This window comes from Lepisosteus platostomus, chromosome 11, assembly GCF_059453375.1.
Source record: "Lepisosteus platostomus isolate fLepPlt1 chromosome 11, fLepPlt1.hap1, whole genome shotgun sequence".
NCBI lineage: Eukaryota > Metazoa > Chordata > Actinopteri > Semionotiformes > Lepisosteidae > Lepisosteus > Lepisosteus platostomus.
In genome coordinates this window covers 47067288-47088120 of record NC_142621.1, presented here as the reverse complement: position 1 = coordinate 47088120, position 20833 = coordinate 47067288, and the positions used below count along the sequence as shown (strand labels likewise).

The following is a 20833-nucleotide window of genomic DNA, read 5'->3' as shown; positions in this document are numbered from 1 at the left end:
GGAGGGGGAGTGCTGCTGCGGTTGCCATGGCCTCCAGTGCCATCGTCCTTGTGTTCCAGCTGAGCTCTGGAGCTGCTCTCTTCCTCCTGCCACGTGTTGTGGACCATCCCGCCGAGCTGACGTAAAGAATTGCTGGTTTTGAAACTAAAAACTGGATGAAGGACCCTGATATTCAACCCCCTGCTCCCCCCCCCACTTCTTTTACAGAAACACCCACGCCCCAGAGGAAAGGCCTGCGGTCAAGCGCTCTGAGGCCTAAAAAACCAGAAGCTCCGAAACAGACGGGACCAGTGGTGATCGAGACATGGGTGCCGGAGGAGGAGCTGGACTTGTGGGAGATCAGGGCCTTTTCAGAAAGGTAAGAAGACGGGGTCTCCTTCGGTCTCCCTCTCAGTCCATCACCTCCAGCTTGGGTGGCGTTACTTGTCTAGAATAGCTTTACCTCTCTTTGCTATTAAGTATTTGGCCAAACCATTTCAGTGTATCACTGTAAACAGGCTCACTTGCTTGGTTTTTTTTTTCTCGACTCCCTGGCCTGCCACTGGATCATTTTGCAGTTCTTGTACTGGATGGCATGCAGGCGTGTTATTGCGCCTTCCTGTGACCTTTCCTCTGACTTTTCCAGTTTAGAGATGAGCCACAGAATGTACAGATTCTTGCAGAATTGGAAAAATTTCCAAGCGCGTCAGCCAGAAACCTTGGAATAGGAAAACCTAAAAACGGACTTTTCCAGGAGGGCTTTTTTTCTGGTTTATCTTATGTGTTGTGCTTTGTTTTCATTTTAGCCTTTGTTAATTATCTCATGCAATGTGCCCATCATGTATAGGAAAGTGTTTGGAGGTTATTCGTTTTAAAGCTTTTTTCAAAAAGTGCATCGTCTACAGTACAGTGCACAATGAAACATGAAGCCCTGTATCACTCCGAAAAAAAGAGATGTGTGTCTTTGTTAGCTGTGGCACTGGAAGCGATTGTGTTGAAGGGTGCTTGGCTCATGCCTCGTCTTTTTGCTCCTGTTGCTGCAGGGTTGAGAAGGAGAAGGCACAGGCAGCAGAACAACAGGCAAAGGTTAGTGAGCTGAAGAAAGCAGAGGATTTCAAGGCCCAAATGGAGGCTCAACTAAAGCAGCAGAGATTGGCTGCTCAGCAGGTGGGAAGAAAGGACACAGCTCCCACCTTGCACCCTGGGCTAAGTGGTCTTCTAATCAAGGGGTTCCCAGATCTCTCCTGGGGACCGCCCCACTCCTGCTGGTTTTTGCTGTAGCGGGGCTCTTGACCTCTTTTTCTGTTCTCAAGCTGGGTTTGCTAATGTGCCGGACGTTGGGGAGTGTGACCTCCCACATGTTTAAGAACTGGAAAGAAGTAATCGCTTTAATTAGGTCTACCTAGGGTTCGATTCTGCAGGTGAGAGCCGATCCAGGCTGAAAACCAGCGGGTGTGAGAGAGTCCCCAGGATCACAGTTGGGATCCCCTGCTGTAGTTGCGGGGGTCTGCTGCATGGACAGACGTGAATCGGTGCATGGGTTTGTAAAACAGGTGGCGGTGTTTCTCTGCACAGAGCGCCTTGCGACATCACCTTGTTTCACGGCATTTCTCACACGCAGGGTTTGTCTTAAACACAGCTGCTTAAAAAAAAAAGATTGAGACCATAGCAGCTAAAAGGATGTCTGTTCAGCCTTGTGCCGGTTATCAAGACTGGCATTTTTATTTTAGTTTGCATTTAGGCATAAAATATTTGAGCTGCTTATTGCACGAATAGAAAAAAAAAGAGTGGGGTTAGGCAATTAGGGGGTACTTCTTTTTATAACCCATCTCATTTAGTATAAAGGTTAATGAGCACTACAGTGAGGTCTGGTTTAGTGTTCTCTTGACTTCAGAGTGAGCAACTGATGTCTGTTGGACTCCTGCCTTGCAGAAGCGTCTGGAGCAGCAGAAACAGTCCCCTGCTGCCAGCACCTCTTCCATCTCCACGCCCACGAACAGCCCCGCCACTCCTGCCTCCACCCCCCAGAAAGTAGTGGTAGGCTCCTTGACAAGCCAGGTCACCCCGGGAACGAAAGTGGTACTGGCCACCAAGATGGGTTCTCCAGCCACAGTGACATTCCAGCAGAATAAGAACTTCCACCAGACATTTGCTTCCTGGGTCAAACAGGGTCAGAGCAGCCCAGGTAAGGGCAAGGGGCCGAAGGGAAATATTTGCAATTGATCTGTGTTTATTTAAAGGAGGGGGCTGGAAAAACAAACTACTTCATCAAAATTATAATTGCAATGGTGAACAGTTGACGTTGGTAGGGAAGCAGATAAGATAACCTCCACTCCGGCTTCTTCCTCCCACCCCGAGGGCAGCGCAGCCTGACGCAGAAAGTTTGTTTGTGTTTAGTCTGCCATGTTTGTTTTTTTTAAATGACCACAACATAATTAAATCTCTGGTGAGATTCAGAAAGGGGGAAAAAAAAAACAGGCGGTTGAGTTTTCCGTCGACGGGTACAGGGAAGCACAGCGGCGAGCTTTCGTCGTGTGACTCAGACTGGCGCCAACAGCATCAGTGGGCTTCACTCCCCCCCCGTGTGTCTTCGCAGCGTCCACCAGCGCCGTCGCCACCGTGGCCGCCACCGTCGCCACGTCGGGGCAGACGTTCCAGATCACGGGCAGCCCCGTGACGATGCCTGGCAAAGTGATCACCGCCAAACTGCCGTTGCCCGCCAACAGCAAGATCGTCACTGTCAACGTGCCCGCCACGCAAGGAGGTAGGGCGCAGCCCGGGGGCCATGCTGGAGTCCGTGCTCTTCAGCGTCCGACTCTCACAGGGCGCCTCAGGGCCATTTAAGAATCAAGACACCGGGGCGAGGGCAGTTCAGGGGGCGATTCGGCGGTAGAGTCCGCGCTGATCTGGAGAGCGAACCGGTGCTGTTTGAAGCGAGCTCAGCGCATCGCAAGCAGTTGGCGTGGTTAGTGTGAGTCCAAAGCAGTTGCGCTTTGCTCATCCCACGTTGGGTTCCCTTTGTAAGATGGGGCAGCTGTCCCCTCCCACCCCCCCCTGCTGACACCAGCAGGCAGAGCACCTCACACACACACACACACACACAAGCCCCTGTCAGACTGACACCAGCACTTCCAAAACTCCCGTCCCGCTGGTCACATCGGTCGGGCAACGTTCTGGAAAGCAGAAGGTTTTGGTTTGGTTTCTGCGGTTTTCCCAACGGTCCCACTCCGGCTGCGAGACAGAACAGGGAGTTAAACTTGGATTTGAAATACAGAAAGCTAGTGATGTAACGCTGGAGATTCTGTTTGACTTTTTTTGATCCATCTTTTTCCTATTTTTTCAAGTCCTCTGAAAGAAAAGTTGAACATTAAGTTTTGTAGACGGTAACACACCTAGGAGTAAAGCCCACATTCAGCGGATAAGCTAAATTACTCCACAAATAAACACAGTTCCTCTCTAGTAACACCCATGTTTCATTAGAAAGGGAGTATTAACAGACAGTGTATTTTTCCAGTGTGACTGTTTTAATGGTTGTTTGTTTTGGAAATAATTAAGGAAGTGAGCTTGAAAACAAGTTTATACTACAGTCCGGCTGCAAAGACAGGTAGCCTCCTGTTTTTTTTTTAATGCTCCCACACTATACAATTTTTTTTTCCAAAAGTTCCTGTTTGAAGTTTTGCCAGCAATGCAACTCCTGCTTGGATTTTTTTTCTTTAACCCCCATTTAAGACCCACTATAAGTTTTCAAATTACCGCAACCAAGCTTTTGAAGCTGCATATGAAAAGTGTAGCTTCACACGTTCGTTCGTGGCCAAGCAATTTTTAAAGCACTTTAAGTGACTTAGCAGGAAATGCATTTTAAGTTTTTTTTATGCATGAATTCTTTTGAAGTATGGGCAAAAACAAGATATGAAAGATTGGCTTTCTTTAACCAATAACACAAAATTCTGTGTGCAGTGTATGAGAGTGCAGACTGATATATTTGGGAAAACAAGACTGCATGATGAAAAACCATTGTTTCATCTAAGAATTTGCTTCTACTTGCACAGAACTGCAACTACTTGTTTAATCTCCTATAAGTAACTACAATACTGAAATAAAAAAATGGAATTTGTAGAAGAAAACAAGCAATATATACAGTGTATGCATATCATGCCGTACTACTCACAATTATTTTATTACAGAGACCCTAGAATTTTGAAAAAAAGTATTGTATGAATAAAAGCTCTTGGAGCAGTTTGCAATGAATTGATTTCTGTTATTATGCTCTTGTGGAGCAATGTAAGGATGGTTTTTTTTCTGTTTCCGAGGGATACAGTCTTAAATGTTTTGATTTGCGGTGAGTGTAAAATACTTTTCTTTGTTTTCTTTTGAAGAGTAGTCAAGAGTTCCAGCCTTTTTTTTTGCTGATCTTTATAAGCAGGTTGACGGACTTGCAATAGGCAGAGGACAACAGATAGCTCTAGGCCCTGTTCCAAAAACAGTCTGGTCTTGTTCCTGTATCCCAGCTCACGGTTTCTCCAGGGACCACTTTTTCCTCAACCGTGCTGTGCGGTATAGAAGCAAATGACAAGATCCGGTGAAAGCACCCCTACCATTTCACTGAGGAAATAGGTTGGACTGTGTGGGGCATATGATCAAAACACCGGCGTGAGAAATGTTTCTGGGTGCGCTAGTGCTTCTCACCTCTTCCTAACCAGTCTTTGTTGCTGCAGGTGTTATGCAGGTCCAACAGAAAGTACTGGGGATCATTCCATCCAACACCACGGGCAACCAGCAAACCTTCACTTCATTCCAGCCCCGGACGGCCACCATCAACATCAGGCCCAACACCCCGGTCTCAGTCGGGGGGTCCCCTCCCACACAGCAGGTACGGAGCCCCCCCAGGCCCTCGAGGAACCTGGCTTTCTGTTGCTCCTTGGATCCCAGCCATGGATCCCCAGGGAGCTCCGGGAAAAGCCCGGGAGACTGGTGGGCAGCAAAATCTCAAAAGCGGCAAACCAGGTCATACTGTCTCTTCACAAAGATTTCCTCACGCGGTCGCAACCGGGGGCGAGGCCGAGCATTTGTTGAGCAGCGGTTCAGAACCGATGGGAGGAAGTGTTTAATCAGTTATTAGCCGTAAACTGCAGCATGGCAGTTGTGCTTCTACCATTTTCCAATTTGCAGTCCCTTCACATTTCCACAGTTCTCCGCGCACCTTTTATATGCGCGCTTGTGTTAGAAGGTGTGTGATTTTTAACTTCAGATCCTGCCTTTGTTAGCTGGATTGTAATGGTAGAACATGTGAAAGGCTGCAAGAGAGAGGATGCTGTTTGCCACATCGTGCTTGTTTCACGGCATCTGTGGTCCCGCGGCTCTTACTGGCTGAACTGGGAACATTTCGCCCGCAGCTGTGAGACACTGATGCGGACCAACCTGCCGCCAAAACTTTAATTGTTAAACATGCCATAAAGACTTGGACAGCTGTGGGATTCGTTGTGTTCATCATTAATTGCTCAAGATACGCAAATGAGGATATTTGCAAAACTCATGATTTTTTAATTAGTTGGTGAAGAGGTGTTTCATTTCAAAAGTTGATTGTCTGAACCCCCACCCCCGTCAGAACGGTGGATTGTGTAAACGTAACGAGACAGAGACTTCAGCCTTTTGCTCTTCAAGCCTCTTGCGATGTTCCATCCATCTCCCGGTCTTGTCCCTTTTAGGTCATAACCGCGGGGGCGCAGATCCGCTCGGGGATGACTGTCATCCGCACGCCTCTGCAGCAGACAGCCACGCTGGGTAAAGCCATCATCCGGACGCCCCTGATGGTACAACAAGGTATTCTCCCAGCCAGTAGGTCCAATTCTATTCGCCTCTTCCCCCTGTGTGGCTGCATGACCCGCTGTCTCCCCGTGCTCGTCCTGCGGCGTGTCTAACAGGCGCTCGCTGGAGACTGGAACGCCAGCAGCATGACTTCTCCCCCCCCATTCATTCTTCGTCGTATCGTAATGCACGAAAGGCACAACTAGCGTGTTGTGAGGTGTTCGGGTTCAAGCCTTTTACTTGGGCGTTGTTCAGTTTGTGACTAACGTTTTCATCTGCATGTTGGCGGTGCACGCTTTTGTGTGTGTGTGTGTGCTTTCAGTGGAAGGTGGCCTCGCTAATTTTAAATCATAGATATTGAATAAGAGAAATGTAGAAATGTGGCATGGATAGACATTTGCACTGAGTCTGGGTAAATACAGTGAAACTGGATGTGAAATTAGGTGAAATACAGAACACCTTGACCAAATTAAAGTTGCTTATGCTTTAAATGCAACCGTAACGGTAAAAAGTGCACTGGTGTACGCCGCTCTCTCCTAACTGCCCCGGCTGTGAATCTGTCCTGCAGGCCAGACGCAGCAGGTGGTGACGCAGATCATCCGCGGGCAGCCGGTTTCGACCGCCATCTCCAACGCGAGCACGGTGCAGACCAGCGCGGGCCAGAAACCAGCCGCCACCGCCACCCCGCCCCACGCCGCCGCCCCCCCAGGCCAGCCGCCCGCCCCGCAGACCCCACAGGGACCCCGGCCGCAGCAGGGCCAGGTGAAACTGACTATGGCCCAGCTCACTCAGCTGACTCAGGGACAGGTGAGACCTCACAGTGGGGGGCAGGGTCACCTGCATGTCTGGACCCTGCTCTGCACGGGGCTTCTCCCAGAGAGGAAGAGGCTGGCCTTTACTTCGCTCAGCCTGACGGTGGATTTGCAGCCGTTTAAATCCCGGTCCACACAAAGACGCCACAATAAAATGAAACCCTGAAAATCAAGGTTGAAATTAAACAAGGTTGCATGTTTTTGACCTCCCATCAATGTTTTGCTCCTGCATGCAGGGTTTTGTTTCATAAAAGAGAGCAGTTCTTTGGCGCTGTATTTTTTTTAAATCTTGAGACTGACGCTCTGTTTGCCTTGATCGGTCTGTGACCCAGGGAGGAAGCCAGGGGCTGACGGTGGTGATCCAGGGCCAGGGGCAGACCACAGGCCAGCTCCAGGTCATCCCTCAAGGAGTGACGGTGATCCCCGGCCCCGGCCAGCAGCTGATGCAGGCCGCCATGCCCAACGGCCAGCTCCAGCGCTTCCTCTTCACCCCCATGCCCCCGCCAGTCTCCTCCGGGGGTGCCACGGTGACCGCGGTGACGTGCACCACCACCACCCCTTCGGTACCAGGTAAAGAGCTGAGCTGCCAACACTTACAGGACTGCAGGAGGCAGAGTTAACGGCAAAGCCATGCCAGCTCGATAATAAAACTCGGGAACAAGAACTCTTTGAGCAACGTGGCTGTGATGTGAATTCTATGTCGGGGATGTTTATTTTCTATACAGCTGTTGTTGTTGTTTAACTTGTAATATATTTTGCATTCAGATGGATCTGTCATGTCAAGCTTCGCTCTTTTAAACTTAAGAGGAATTGGGTGGAACTGGAACTTCTTAAGACCGTTTATAAGGTGGCTTTCGGTTAATTCTGGTTGTGTCTGTGTGCGTCTTGCGTCTACAGCTCCAGCAGAGCAGAAGCCAGCGCTGCCCCAAGCCCAGGTCCAGGCCCAGGCTCCAGTTCAAGCCCCGCCCTCGGCCCTGCCCCTCCCCCCCGCTCCGCTCAACCCGCCGCTCCCAGCGCCGGTGCAGCAGCCCGCGCTGCCGCCCCTGGCCCAGGCTCCGGCTGTGTCCCAAGCTCAGGCTCCGGTGCAGCCGGCCCAGCAGGCTGCCGCCCCGGTGCAAGCTGTGGCCCTGGCCCCCGGGACCCCTCCGGCCACGCCACAGGCCCACCTGCCCCCGCAGACACAGGCTCTGACGCCCGTCCAGTCCCCGACCCCGCTGCCCGTGCAGCAAGCCGCCCAGACCCCGCCCCCCCAAATCAAAGCCCCCCCGACCGCGCAGACTGTGAACCAGGCCTCGGTCAAGCAGGCCATCCCGGCCCCCCGGCCCCAGCTCCAGCTCCACCAGCCCCAGCTGATCACGGTGCCCCAGCTGCAGCAGCAGGTCCAGGTCCTCTCCCAGATCCAGTCCCACATGGCGGCCCAGATACAGGCGCAGCAAGGCGGGGTGCCCCAGCAGATCAAGCTGCAGCTGCCCATCCAGATCCAGCAGGGCGGCCAGGTGCAGGCGCACCAGATCCAGAACGTGGTGACGATCCAGACGGCCAGCGTGCAGGAGCAACTGCAGAGGATCCAGCAGCTCCGGGAGCAGCAGCAGAAAAAGAAGCAGCAGCAGATGGAGGCCAAGAAGGAGCAGACCCTACAGGCCCCCAGCCAGAGCGACATCATCCAGAAACAGGTGGGCCCTGGGTGCAGTGAAGCCTGCAGAGCAGAGGTAGCTGGGAAGCTAAGCCCTGAGTATTAGAAGGCAAAATGAGACCTAAGTAAGACACTGTACCATAGTTACCACTACAGCTAGGATGAACAAGTGGTCAGTTAAACTAAGGGGAGGTCACCTGACGTCAGTGCACTTCCCGACATTAGTGAATTCAAGTCTAAACAGGATACAGAGCCTTGTATGGCAAATGTGTTTGTGTATCCCCTTCCCCTCACGTGCACGCCGGTGTGTCGTAGGTGGTCATGAAGCAGAACGCAGCAATTGAACACCTGAAGCAGAAGAAGACTCTCTCTGCGGCTGAGAGGGAGGAGAACCAGAGGTATGGAGGAGACCGTGGGAGTCACGGTATCGCGTTTGTAACGGTGACGTTCGTGTTGACCGAATGTCCGGTCCACTATCGTGTGTGCTGTAGTGGCCACGGCTGCAGATTGTGTTCGCAGAGTTTTTCATAGCGCCTTACAACCAAACCAGTTCTTTTTAGAAGGGGATTGACTTTCAGGCTTTAGGGTCACCAAAATCCTGGAGATTTTCCTGATGTCTGCGTGCAGATAAACTGGGTTTTATTGCTATATGGGCGTTGCATTGTTCGTGGAGTCTGGGAACCAGCATGACCCTGACCCCACAGCTGGGAACCCATGTGGAGCTTTTCTACAGAGGCCTTTCCCACATGCAGCGAAGCGGCATAGCTCATATCCGCTACATGCATGGCTCTTCTTTAGCGTTCGGCCTGTGAACTGTGGATGCGCCGTTTCTAAAGCGATACCCACGCCAGAGAGAGAGTTTGTGTGAGCATGACACCATCTGGAAAGAATGGAAGTTACAGGTTAGCATGAGCAAGGATGGATCGAATAAATGCATAGTATGGGCCCAACAGCGCAAAACTGTCCCCAGTTAAGAGTTACAGAGTTACATGAATGCGAGACATGCATTCTGAGTGGTTTTTGAAATAGCACTTTGGTCCTTCTCGCAGTATTTTAAATGAAGTGTTTGTCTTTGAACTGAAGGTCCAATTAATACCTTTTGCCTGTCTTTGTCTCCACCCCATCCTCTCCCATCCCCTCGCGTGCACACACACACCCAACCCCCCCCCAGAATGATCGTGTGTAACCAGGTGATGAAGTTCATCCTGGACAAGATCGACAAGGACGAGAAGCAGGCGGCGAAAAAGAGGAAGAGGGAGGAGTCGGTGGAGCAGAAACGCAGCAAGCAGAATGCCACCAAGCTGTCCGCTCTGCTCTTCAAGCACAAAGAGCAGCTGAAGTCCGAGATCCTGAAGAAGAGGGCTCTGCTGGACAAGGAGCTGCAGCTGGAGGTCCAGGTAAGGGCAGCAGGCAACTTGGAGTTGAGTCCTTTAGATCCAGCCGTAGTACAGATATCCATGACGCTTTGGATGACGATGGGCTGAGTGGCTTCCTCTCGTTTGTGACTGATATTCTGTTAATGCTTCACTGTACTACCATCTGCTGGTTTTCTATAGAATTACTGCTGAATCTGAGGGTCATCTATTATAATGTTCTCCAGCATCTTAATTGATGGCAGATGAGTGATTTTATGTCTTCGGTTACACTGTTTAACCTGAAGCCCAACCACAAGATCTATGAAACCAGTGAGGTTGGAGGAGGAGTAGGAGGTTGAAGGTTGAACATTTTACAGAATCTAGGGAACTGGGGGGAGGGGTATGGGAGGGGACGCTCATCGAAACGGGACACGGAGAGTATCCGCCGGCGTTGTTTGTCTCGGACCGCGCAGGAGGAGCTGAAGAAGGACCTGAGCAAGCTGAGGAAGGAGAAGGAGAAGGCGCAGGCGGCCGCGTCCCAGGCAGCGGCTGCCGCGGCCGCCGCCGCCGCCCTGGCCTCGGCCATGTCCTCCCCCACCTCCGCAGCGTCGCACAAGCGCAAGCGCGAGGACGAGAAGGACTCCTCCGCCACCAAGCCCAAGAAGAAGAAGATGATCTCCACTACCTCAAAGGACTCCAAGAAGGACACAAAGCTTTACTGCGTCTGCAAGACTCCTTACGACGAGTCCAAGTGAGTGTCTTCTTCCAGGCTGTTCACACGTGCATGGCGGCGATGGAGAGTTGTTCTTGGGCATTTCTGTCTGTTGCTATTACAGATGAGAACTCCTCTTACAGACCCCACTTTGACCTATTTCAGGTTTTTCGAGCCTTATTTTCCAGGATGTTGGCTCGTATAATTCAAACCAGGGACCTAGTTTTGAACACATCTGCATAGACAGGCCTGTGAAGTCACATTAATGTGTTTTTTTTTGTGTGTGTGTCATTTTTGCAGTCTGCGCAAAAGCCATTAAAACTGTCCGTTGTGGTTTTTAAAACATTGATTCATCCATCCATCCGTTTTTTAACTGCCTATTCCCGGTGAGGGTCCTGGTGACATTGATTCATGTATTTGCTGATTTGAATGTTCATGTGCGTGAAGCTTTATGTGTATAGAAGAGGCTTTCAGTTTAATACTAAGTTGCGAACAGGGCTGAGGTCTGAGTACTCCAAGCATTTCAGCGGGCACAGATGTATGTACATTTCCTGTTTGTTTCAGGTTCTACATCGGTTGTGATCTTTGTACCAACTGGTACCACGGCGAGTGTGTTGGCATCACAGAAAAGGAAGCAAAAAAGATGGACGATTACATCTGCAACGAATGCAAAAGGGCACAAGAGGGCAACAGCGAAGAGTTGTACTGCATCTGTCGGACACCGTACGATGAGTCGCAGTAAGTTCCTGGCATAGAGCAGTCTGGGGCTTTGGGGTTATATCTAAGGTCGTAGTGCTGCTGTGTCTTCAAATATGTGAAGAGTTAGGCTTACGCCCGGGTACGAGTGACTGTGAGACAGACTTTTTGCACATTTGCAGCTCTTGGGACAGCTACTTTATTAGTGGAATCTTCTCTTTTTAGCTTGTTTTTTTTTGTTCAGATTGAGTTGGTGTGTACATTGTTAAAGTGTGAACAAGAATTTAATAAGTGGTCAGGAGCAGCATGGTCTTCACCTCTGGGGATCGGAATGAGTGTTTCTGTCCGGGAAGCTGGTCTCACCTTCGAGTAAAAACCCTGTAATGTCCTCAGGTTCTATATCGGCTGTGACCGGTGTCAGAACTGGTACCATGGGCGCTGCGTGGGCATCCTGCAGAGCGAAGCCACACTCATCGATGAGTACGTCTGTCCGCAGTGCCAGTCCACAGAGGACGCCATGACGGTCCTAACGCCACTCACAGACAAGGACTACGAAGGGTTAAGGAGAGTTCTGCGGTCCTTACAGGTGAGAAGGCACATCCACTGCTAGCCCTGACCCCAAACAAAGGAGTGATCGTTGATCGAGTTTCCAGTTTTTTGATCACATGGAATTGATTGATTCTTCTTTGGTTGCGGATGACGGGGAGCTTTGCATAGTGTGCCCAGAAAAAGGCACAGCTGCCCAAACTTGTACTCCTGTTACTTTTCTTTTCATTTTTACCATTTCTGAGAAATTACGTTCATGATCACAGCTCTCTAGAGCTTCTCATATTTTGTGCTGTGCCGACATGAAACGGCAGCATGTTTCTAACCTGCATTTCCCGACGCTGTCATCATCGTATTGCATTGTTTTGTTTTTTATTTCTCTTCACAGGCTCACAAAATGGCCTGGCCATTTTTAGAACCAGTAGATCCCAACGATGCACCAGATTATTACGGCGTTATCAAAGAACCAATGGGTAAGATTAATACTCTGTGGTCTGCTGGCCTCTGGTCAGCTCCTATTGGCTGCGCACTCTACATGAGCGCTGAAGAAATAATCAGATAGTTTTTATCCGATGTCCTAACACTTTATACACGCCACAGGTTATTCCATCCTTTTCCAGTGAACAACATAATTCATAAGCAAACCTCTGCGTCTTTTTGTCAATAAAGCAAGTCAAGACAGTTACAGCCGTAGAGAAAATTACACTTGTTGACAACCGAAGGGTCTGATCAGTCTTCTGTTTTTAATTAATAGATGGCATTATGCCACTTTCTGAAACTGGAGAACATTCCTGTTGCAGAGTTGTGAGAATCCTACAAGACTGTTCAGTTTGTGCACTGGCCTGTTAGGACAGCGTCCGGAGAGCTCAGGGAACGTGGCATCAGGGAACTTTTTTCCCATTTAACCTGCGTATTGCAAAGGCTTCGTTCTCTTTTCAAAGATAATTTCTAAACCTCTTGTCTGTAATTCGTCAGTTTAATAATGACCAGAGTGCACTAGGATGGCCTGCTGCGGAGGTGAGGTGTTCCTCCAACTGTGCTAGTTACATCTTGCATTGAATCAGTTGAATAAAAGCTAGGGTGGCAGTCTCTAATACCTCTCATTTCTGTAAATATCCTTCATTCCCCTGATGCAGACCTGGCTACAATGGAGGACAGGGTGCACAAACGATTTTACAACAAACTGACAGAGTTTGTGGCAGATATGACCAAAATCTTCGACAACTGCCGTTACTATAACCCCAGCGACTCGCCGTTCTATCAGTGCGCGGAGGTTCTTGAGTCGTTCTTTGTACAGAAACTTAAAGCTTTCAAAGCAAGCAGGTAAGAGAATCGCTGAACGAGCTTGTTGAACAGCCCTCGCTGACTCTCTTTCCAACTCTCTCTTCCCGCCCCATGCTGGCATCTCTTCTCCTGCCCCCAGCGCTCATTCCCACTTTTGTTTCCTCTTTGTTCTCTGGTGTCGCCTGAATGCACGCTTGGGTGGGCTTTTCTGTTTTTCATCAATAACCTGGTTCCGCCCCATTGTCAAAGGCTTTTCTGTCTTCCCTTCGCCGCCTGGGTGATTGGAAAAGCAGACCTGAAATTGAGTTAAATGAAGTGTCGATATCAATGTGGCTAAATTGACATCGCAGAAGCAAGAGTTTGCGAATCGGGCAGTTTTTGCTTTGTGTTTTCATTGTGAATGAGAATTTGCTCTCGGTTGCTCTGGCTAAATAGAGCATCACATCTCGGCCAGTAATGCCCCCTCTGTTGCATCAGCTGTATTCACGCATGTCATTGTTTAGTGTGCCTCCTGAGCCCTTGCAGCAGACCCCCGTCCTTCTGCTCCCAGACCGCTGATCTGAGGAATATAAGGATGGGGCCACATCTCAACTGCTCAAGCATGCTTTGCGGAGTACTTGTGTTCTAGAACCATCTGTGTTTTGCTCTGCGGCTTAAAGTTTTTTTTGTAGGCGCACTTCCAAAGAAATTGAAAGAACTGTTCTACACTCTCGCTGTTGTGGACACGCATCTGACGTCGGTCTGCCACTCCTGTCCCCAGAGAGCACCGTGTCCTGCTCCGCTTTCATCTGCCCCTTCGAGGCTGTATTTGCATGTCTGCGCATATTGAGTGGGATGTAAAAACATGACCTTTAAAATTGAAATTCGCAAGGGTATTTTCTTTTTTGCGTTATGCCATCCCAGTATCCTATGTCAACAGCCTGCTACCCCCGCCCAAAAAAGTTCTAGCGCACCTGCAGGGGTGCTGACGGACGTCTCCCCAAGTGGTCAGTCGAAACCCTGCAGCAGAGCTGCTTGACCAGTATGAGGTCATAGTTACCAGTTTATGATGTCATAGTGACCTGTTGATGAGGTCACAGACAAGGTTAACAACGGTATGGTGTCAAACCACATCTCGGGTGTAGTTTGCTTTTAGTGAGTAGCTATGTTAAAAAAATAATGTCATAGATAACAGTGTAGAGCTTGCAGTTGTAGTGGAGAAGTACATAGAGCTCTGCGAACCCCGTTAATCCTTCATGCGGTAAAATAACATAAAAAGATTGTTTCCCGAGCCGTGTGTACATGTGTTGGGATAAAAGCGCAGTCTATAACATGATTGTTCAAACTGTGTGGTAGGTTGGACGGTCACTGGGTGAGCTGTGTTGTTGAGGAGCTCCGTGCTGTGTTGTTGAGGAGCTTGTGTGGTTTCCAGAGAAACTCTTGCTCTGCAAGCGCAGCACGAGGGTGTGGGAAACCGTGTTTGATGCAGCTTCGCCCCCTGCCTGCTGCCGACTCCCAGGGGCGTTGCCTCCCTATAAGTGGCTCCTCTTGCGTCCTTTACCCACCGATGCATGATTTAGAAACACGGGAACGGCGAGCCGAAAGCCAAAAACGAATTCCCAGTAGGGCGCACAAGAGAACGGGGTCGGAAAATCGTCCGCAGCCCCCTGGTGACGCGAGAATCGGGCGATTCTTAAATTTCCTTGTGCAAGTGTGCCTACAAGAGCTTTAACACGCTTCATCACAGCAGCAGCCCATGTCCAGATGTCACCTGTCCGTGGCATCTGTTGCTTTTATCTTTGCTTTTTTATGCTCATTGTCTTCTGGCAGTTGTCTGTTCATTCCGTGCTGCGTGCATGTATTTATGCCATCCATTCTCTCTCTTTCTTGCAGATTGTGATGTCATAAGTCTGACCTAATAACTGGAATCTGAACTGGATGCTGGGGTCACCCTTTTATATTTTGTATCATGGAACTTGCTGTTTCATAAACAGCGTAAATTCTGCATTCGTTGAAATAAATGCTATTTAATTCGTTTTTTAAGTAGTAATAATAAGCCTTAAAACCAAGCTCCAAAGATGCCTCCAGTGACAATCGCATTATGGCAGCCATGTTGACTGAAATGTTACATAGGTTTCAACACGTTTTTCATTTCTTCCTGTTTCAAGTTTTGTTTCTTCTCTGTGTGAAACAACAATATGTGCGACTGACAGTCTTGCAAAAAAAAAATCACGTTAAAAAGAAATGTAGACGTTTATGAACTGAAAAATGAGTGACCATGCCCACAATATAAATGAGGGTTTATGTTCTGCGGTAATGTTTTTGCCATTCTGTCATCTTCCAAAGGAAACGTGGAGGCAAACAGTACCAAGATGATCTTTTTGCTTTTAGTGGGAGCAGTCCTTAGCCTTAGAACCCTTCTGCACGAGTTTAAACAGAAAGCAAAAAGATCATGAGCTTCATATGGAGGTTTATGTCAGCGTACCATTAATTAAAATACAAGACTAACCAGTAATCCTGTAAGAACCTCCAGATAATGACAACATTTCTGGATGTTGCAGATTTTTAGTTTTGCTACAGGGAGAACCATGCTGGTTTCTGAGAAGCAGTTTTTCTACCTTCCTTTCTGCAAAGGAAGGCTTTGTACCCGAGATACAAAATTAAAGATGCCTCCTTCAAACCTTCCTGTAATACTACAATTAACTCATAAAAAATCATTGCATTAGAGATCGTTGCAAGTTAGTGTTGACGTCGGACAGCTATAAGCACACAACTATTTTTTATGCGCTTGATCAGTGTGCCTATTTAATATAGTCACAGAGTGTTGTTCTACAACATGGCTGCTCTCTGCTGTTACAATTGGTTGACCCCCCCTGGCATCCTGTACTGTAGATGCTTTTGTTTTCCTTTATAACCGTTTTAACAACCAAAGCAAAGGGTTCTCAACTGTTCCCCTTTTTCCGTATTCTGTAGGTCTCATAACAACAAACTGCAGACTACAGCTTCTTAGAATACACAGCTGTATGCTCTATGTCACAGACCGCAGGAATCTGGTTGTCTCAGAACGTTAAACCATGCGGGAACCAGGCTTCTCCACAGCTCTGCCCCCCCTCCTTCCCTGAGCGGACTTCTCTCCCCAGTAAACCAGCATTCTTTCCAGTCCGTTGCCAAGTCGAGAACTTGATGGGACAGCCGCTGGCCAGCCTGGCTGCAGCCCGGAGGCGGGGGTCAGGAGGGGAGCGCCTTTCAGCCGTGACTCTCCGGTGAAATGCAGGAGGACAGTGGGGAGGGGAGGGGTGCCGTTGAAAGGATTGGGGCACTGGGGGCGGTTTGATTTTTCCTTCTTTTTTATTTTCCTTTATTTCATTTTTTTTTTTCCAATTAAAGAGGGGACATGAAGAAAAGCTCTACAGTAAAGATAAGCTGGCTATCACCCCTGACAACAACAACAAAAAAAATGCGTTCTGAGAGCTGTATTTATTGTTAGGATCATTCAGATTTTATATTAAATTCCATTTTGTCAACTAATCTGTTTTTTTCTGATAAATTTGGATTTTCTCACAAGGGTTATGGCTGCTTTTCATCTCCTCCTGCGACTCCCATAATGAAAAGGGTATCGGAGAAAACAGTATCCACAGAACCTTTCTTTATTCGAAAGGAACTGATAACGTGTGTAACATTTTCAGAATCGGCAAGGGTTTTACTGGTATAATGTTTGAACAGAAGGCTTGCTTTGAGTTGGTCAGACAGCAGCCCAGACAGCAGCACTAAAATGTAGACGAATTTATATATATAAATCACCCTCCAGTGATGACAGACTGAAAAAAGCTGAAGAGCAATGTGTATTTGAAGGCCTCTTGTTTGTAAAACTTTGTCAGATTTTGAATTTTTTTCTGTTTTTTGTATTACAGCTCAAAAAATATTGATGTATATTAAACATAATAAATGGAGAAGACAGTGTTCTCTTCCTCACTGATAGAGGTGTCTCCAGAAGTTCTTAACTGTAGAAATTTGTTTTAAAAAAAAACAAAAACAAACCTTGGGTCTTTTCCAAGTCTGTCCAAAAAAAAAATGGAAAAGATTTGAGGAAATCATTAAGGGCAGATTAAACCTAAATGTAATGCTGATGACCTGGAATCTTATAAAAAATATTTTTCAGAGACAGCTGTCATCGTCTTTATGATACTTGTGCTGCTTCGGTTTTGGTAAGCTTTGAAATAGGTAACAAAATGTTGTGTTTTTAAGGGCCAGTGAATTTTTAGTATAAATTATTTTTTAATGTCTCCCCCCTTACTTTCTAACATATACGCAGTGGTTGAAGAGAACTTGGAATCTGTCTGATTTTTCAGGAATTTTTTCTAATCATGAGCACTTTGTATTTTTGTGACTATTTGGTTTATACATGGGGCTCTGTTCTATTGAGGGAAGAGGGCAGTGAAAAAAATCTCATACATATAATAATGTACGACCCTCGGGGACAGGTATTTAGCTTTTATATTTTTTTTTACTTCGAATTACTCTTATGTGATGCTTATGGAAAAGTGTGGCACTTAAGGAGAGGTATAAATACTCTGTGCTTGTGCAGCTTCTCTCACTTGTTGGTTCAAAACCTACATCCTGCTTTGATGCATTAGTAATGACCGAGGAAACCTGGAGTTTTATTTCTCATGAATAACTTTTCATTTTAGAATTTCAAGGTTTTTTCATGGCCTAGACAGATCTTACAAGGCTTACCTGTCTTTTTGCTTCATTTTTTTTTAACTGAGACTTTGGAAATTTTAGTTGCATTTAGGTGAAATTGCCCTTTATATTTAAAAAAATGCTGCATATTGTATGCATATTGACTAAAGGGGAGGGGATCTATAGACTCTTTCATGAGTTGTGTAAAAAGAAAAACAAATCTGCGCATCTCGTCACAGCATCACAGTATTTCTGTATTATTTATTCATATCTATGGAACTTTATTCATTTTGAGTAATGTTGGTTAAAAGAAAACATTTTCCTACCAGTAGGGAATAGATGCTATCTATGTTTTTAACAGATTGTGGCAACTCTAAAGAGTTATTTCCTTTTTTGTACTTGATAGGACATTTCATCCTAGATAATAAAGTAATGTTTTTGACATCAAATAACTTTTGGCTAGAGATTGCACCGTTTCCTTATTGTTCCCTGTGCGTCTGCTGGACAAGCCTGGACAAAGCCATCGTCAAAGTAATTTACTGGCCGGGCAGACGTCGGGTAAGCTTTCATCTGCATACCCTGAAAACAATCTCTGTGGAGGTTCTAAGGGTGAAGTTTTTCGGAGTATTTATCTTTTATTTCTTGTGGTAGTTGCATCTGTCTCCGTCATTCCCTGCTCTTTCAGAGGCAACCAGACCAGGACGGTTTTGTTCACACATTAAGATCTCGCAAAACTGAACAACAGCTGGATTCAAAGCTCCTAGAAATTTAAGAAGTAGTATTTGTTTTACGAAAGGAGAAACATCCAGTAACTGTCTGGCCAGACTGAGTAACTGAAAAATGTAATTTCAGGTGCCACTGCATCACCTGTGTAACTCAAAGGATTGTTCTCACCTACTTGACTTCTTGAGGATATCAATGTGAATAACAGCATGTTCACCCAGAGCTTTTAAAACGTCTTGAGGTCTTTGCTAGAAACTTGATCTCTGCCAGGCGTGGAATGCCCTGTGCTTTGTATCTGAATTACTCAGCCTAGACCAATCTTTCTGAATCCAAAGAAAAATGATTACACTCTAGATTTTTAAACTTTGCTTTTGCATTTCCTTCCTTTCTATTTACAAGTAGTATTTTAGGTAGGAATAGACAAGCCAGTCTTTGGAATAACAGTAAGATAAAATATGACACCAACAGCTGATGATTAAAATGTGCTTTTGGCCTTTTTGAGTTGGTTATGTTAATTCTGTATTCTGCTGAACTTTTGTATACAATTCTATTAAGAAATCCTTGGATATCTACTTACTCGAATTCACTTAAAATTTAAAAGTTTGTAAAGGTTTGAAATTGTGGAGGCTAAACTTATGGGGTTGCAAAGAACATAACTAAAGCCTTCCTTGGAAGCAATCCTTTGATTTTCAGCTGTATTTGATAGTCTCATTACACACCACAGGGGGAACAGCACAGTGTGACAGAACAATCGTCTTTAATGAATCCCAAGTGAAATGAGATTCCAGCCTTTCTCCATCATTGTCTCCTGTGTAGGATGGGGATTACAAATGTCTGTGTTGTTCATGAAGAGGCAATAGTGTTAAATTAATCTCTAGGGTAAGCACAGAATGCGCAGTGAATATCGGAAAAAACATTGCACTTACAACAGCTTCCCGAAGGTAATCGGGAAGTCCGATAGACTTCGTTTGCAGCAGATGCACTGACATAATGTAAATAAATTCAAAATGCTGTTAAACATTTGTCTTCAAAGAGTTGACCTGCAGGGGTTGTACTGTGATAGACTGAATAGTAGCATGTATTATAATAATAATTGCTTACACTTATATAGCGCTTTTCTGGACACTCCACTCAAAGCGCTTTACAGGTCATGGGGATCCCCTCCACCACTACCAATGTGCAGCCCCACCTGGATGATGCGATGGCAGCCATAGTGCGCCAGAACTACACCAGTTCTGAACTACATTCAGAACTACGCCAGGAGTCTCCCATCCAGGTACTGACCAGGCTCACACCTGCTGAGCTTCAGTGCCTTGCCAGTTGCGAGTTGCAGACTTATATAGCTGCTGGCCGTATTAGTCAACACTGGAAGCACTAGATGCTGTACATCTGCGACATGCTTTTCACGAGATTGCAGGCAATATCTCTAGGGGTTCTGTCCTATTCCTCCTTTAGAGACTGGACAGGCATGTGCCTATTCACTGGTCTCTGAGCCCTAGATGCCACAGCTCATCCTAGCTCAACCCATGACTTCAGTGGGGGCTCATGAGACAAGACTTCTTACGGTGAAAGAAAGCTGCTGTTACACAAGCAGCATGAAGATATACAGAGTTCCCTGTATTTTTTTTCTCACGATTGTCACTTTCAGTAGATTAAAGCTCTCCATCATCAGTGCCCAGTCAGCTGTTCCACTAATGAGCAGATTTAGTGCTTCTGCAAAAAGCCCATCATGGTCAAATCAAATATGATCAATCAACTAAATTGCTCTAAATGTCTATTTTTATTAAATCATAGATGCCTCAACAGAGTAGGTTCATGCTTGGTGTGTAGCTTTTGTGGGGGAAGGTTATTCAAATTTTTTTGGTAAATGTTTATGTATTTAATACAAGTATATGTAAATGCCTTGACTCAGTTTAAAAAGACAGACCTTTAATTGCCTGGTGTGGGAAGGTGCTGCCTCTACCAACGTCTCTGTAAAGTCAGATTCCAGCAGACCTGACGAAAGCCTTTGTTGGCCCGCATCTCTCTCCCAGAGTGCTGATCTCTTTCACAGATACTGCAGTCTGGTAAGAGCTTAGCTAGCTGTTTGTAACAGTTTACCATTGCTAATCGCATCAGCTAAGAAAAGTACTCTGCAACAAATGCCCTGTTACATGCCCCTAAATTATCATTGCTGTGAGGCAACAGTTGATCCCTTTTATTGCATTTTTATCATCTTGGAAATCTCAGGATTGCCGAAAGCTGTGGTTTCAAATGGGCTGTGATTTCAGGGTACATTGGCGTTTGTTGCTGTAGTTCTGGAAGGTACATTAGATGTTTGTATGAATAACGTTTTTAAAGCTCTGAAACCTTTCCAGATGTATCAAGAGTTGTGCAAGACTGAAATTCTTGCAGTTTTGTTACGCTCCTGTTTGATTGTTTTGTTTGTTCTCCTGGGGAAATGTACGTGTAAAAATAGCAAGTCAGAGGTCACGCAGCTGTGAAAACTAGCCAGTAAATTATTGAACAGGATTCCGGGCCCAGTTGCTGCTCTTTGCAAATCAAAAATATAGAGTAAAAACCTGCCATCTGGCTTTTTCTTGCATGCACTATTCATGAACAAGAATGAAGTAGTGAGCCATGTGCACCG

The 20833-nt window shown here is 46.7% G+C and overlaps 1 protein-coding gene across 2 annotated transcripts in view; it reads left to right on the top strand.

The window, feature by feature from the left end:
* The window catches only part of bptf (bromodomain PHD finger transcription factor), a 48869-nt gene extending 31906 nt beyond the window's left edge, over window positions 1–16963 (top strand). Inside the window, exons 16-32 of one of the 2 annotated variants that reach the window (XM_088600117.1) lie at window positions 208–358; window positions 1023–1065; window positions 1912–2164; window positions 2576–2743; window positions 4695–4849; window positions 5685–5799; window positions 6353–6591; window positions 6929–7166; window positions 7494–8269; window positions 8545–8627; window positions 9401–9626; window positions 10058–10335; window positions 10861–11034; window positions 11386–11578; window positions 11927–12011; window positions 12675–12861; window positions 15775–16963. In XM_088600117.1, the coding sequence (XP_088456243.1) occupies window positions 208–358; window positions 1023–1065; window positions 1912–2164; window positions 2576–2743; window positions 4695–4849; window positions 5685–5799; window positions 6353–6591; window positions 6929–7166; window positions 7494–8269; window positions 8545–8627; window positions 9401–9626; window positions 10058–10335; window positions 10861–11034; window positions 11386–11578; window positions 11927–12011; window positions 12675–12861; window positions 15775–15811 (3401 nt within the window). In that variant the 3' untranslated portion in view covers window positions 15812–16963. Of the gene's footprint in view, window positions 1–207; window positions 359–1022; window positions 1147–1911; window positions 2165–2575; window positions 2744–4694; window positions 4850–5684; window positions 5815–6352; window positions 6592–6928; window positions 7167–7493; window positions 8270–8544; window positions 8628–9400; window positions 9627–10057; window positions 10336–10860; window positions 11035–11385; window positions 11579–11926; window positions 12012–12674; window positions 12862–15774 lie in introns of both variants that reach the window. The other variant, XM_088600116.1, reaches the window with a different exon arrangement.
* Window positions 16964–20833: the final 3870 nt, after the last annotated feature.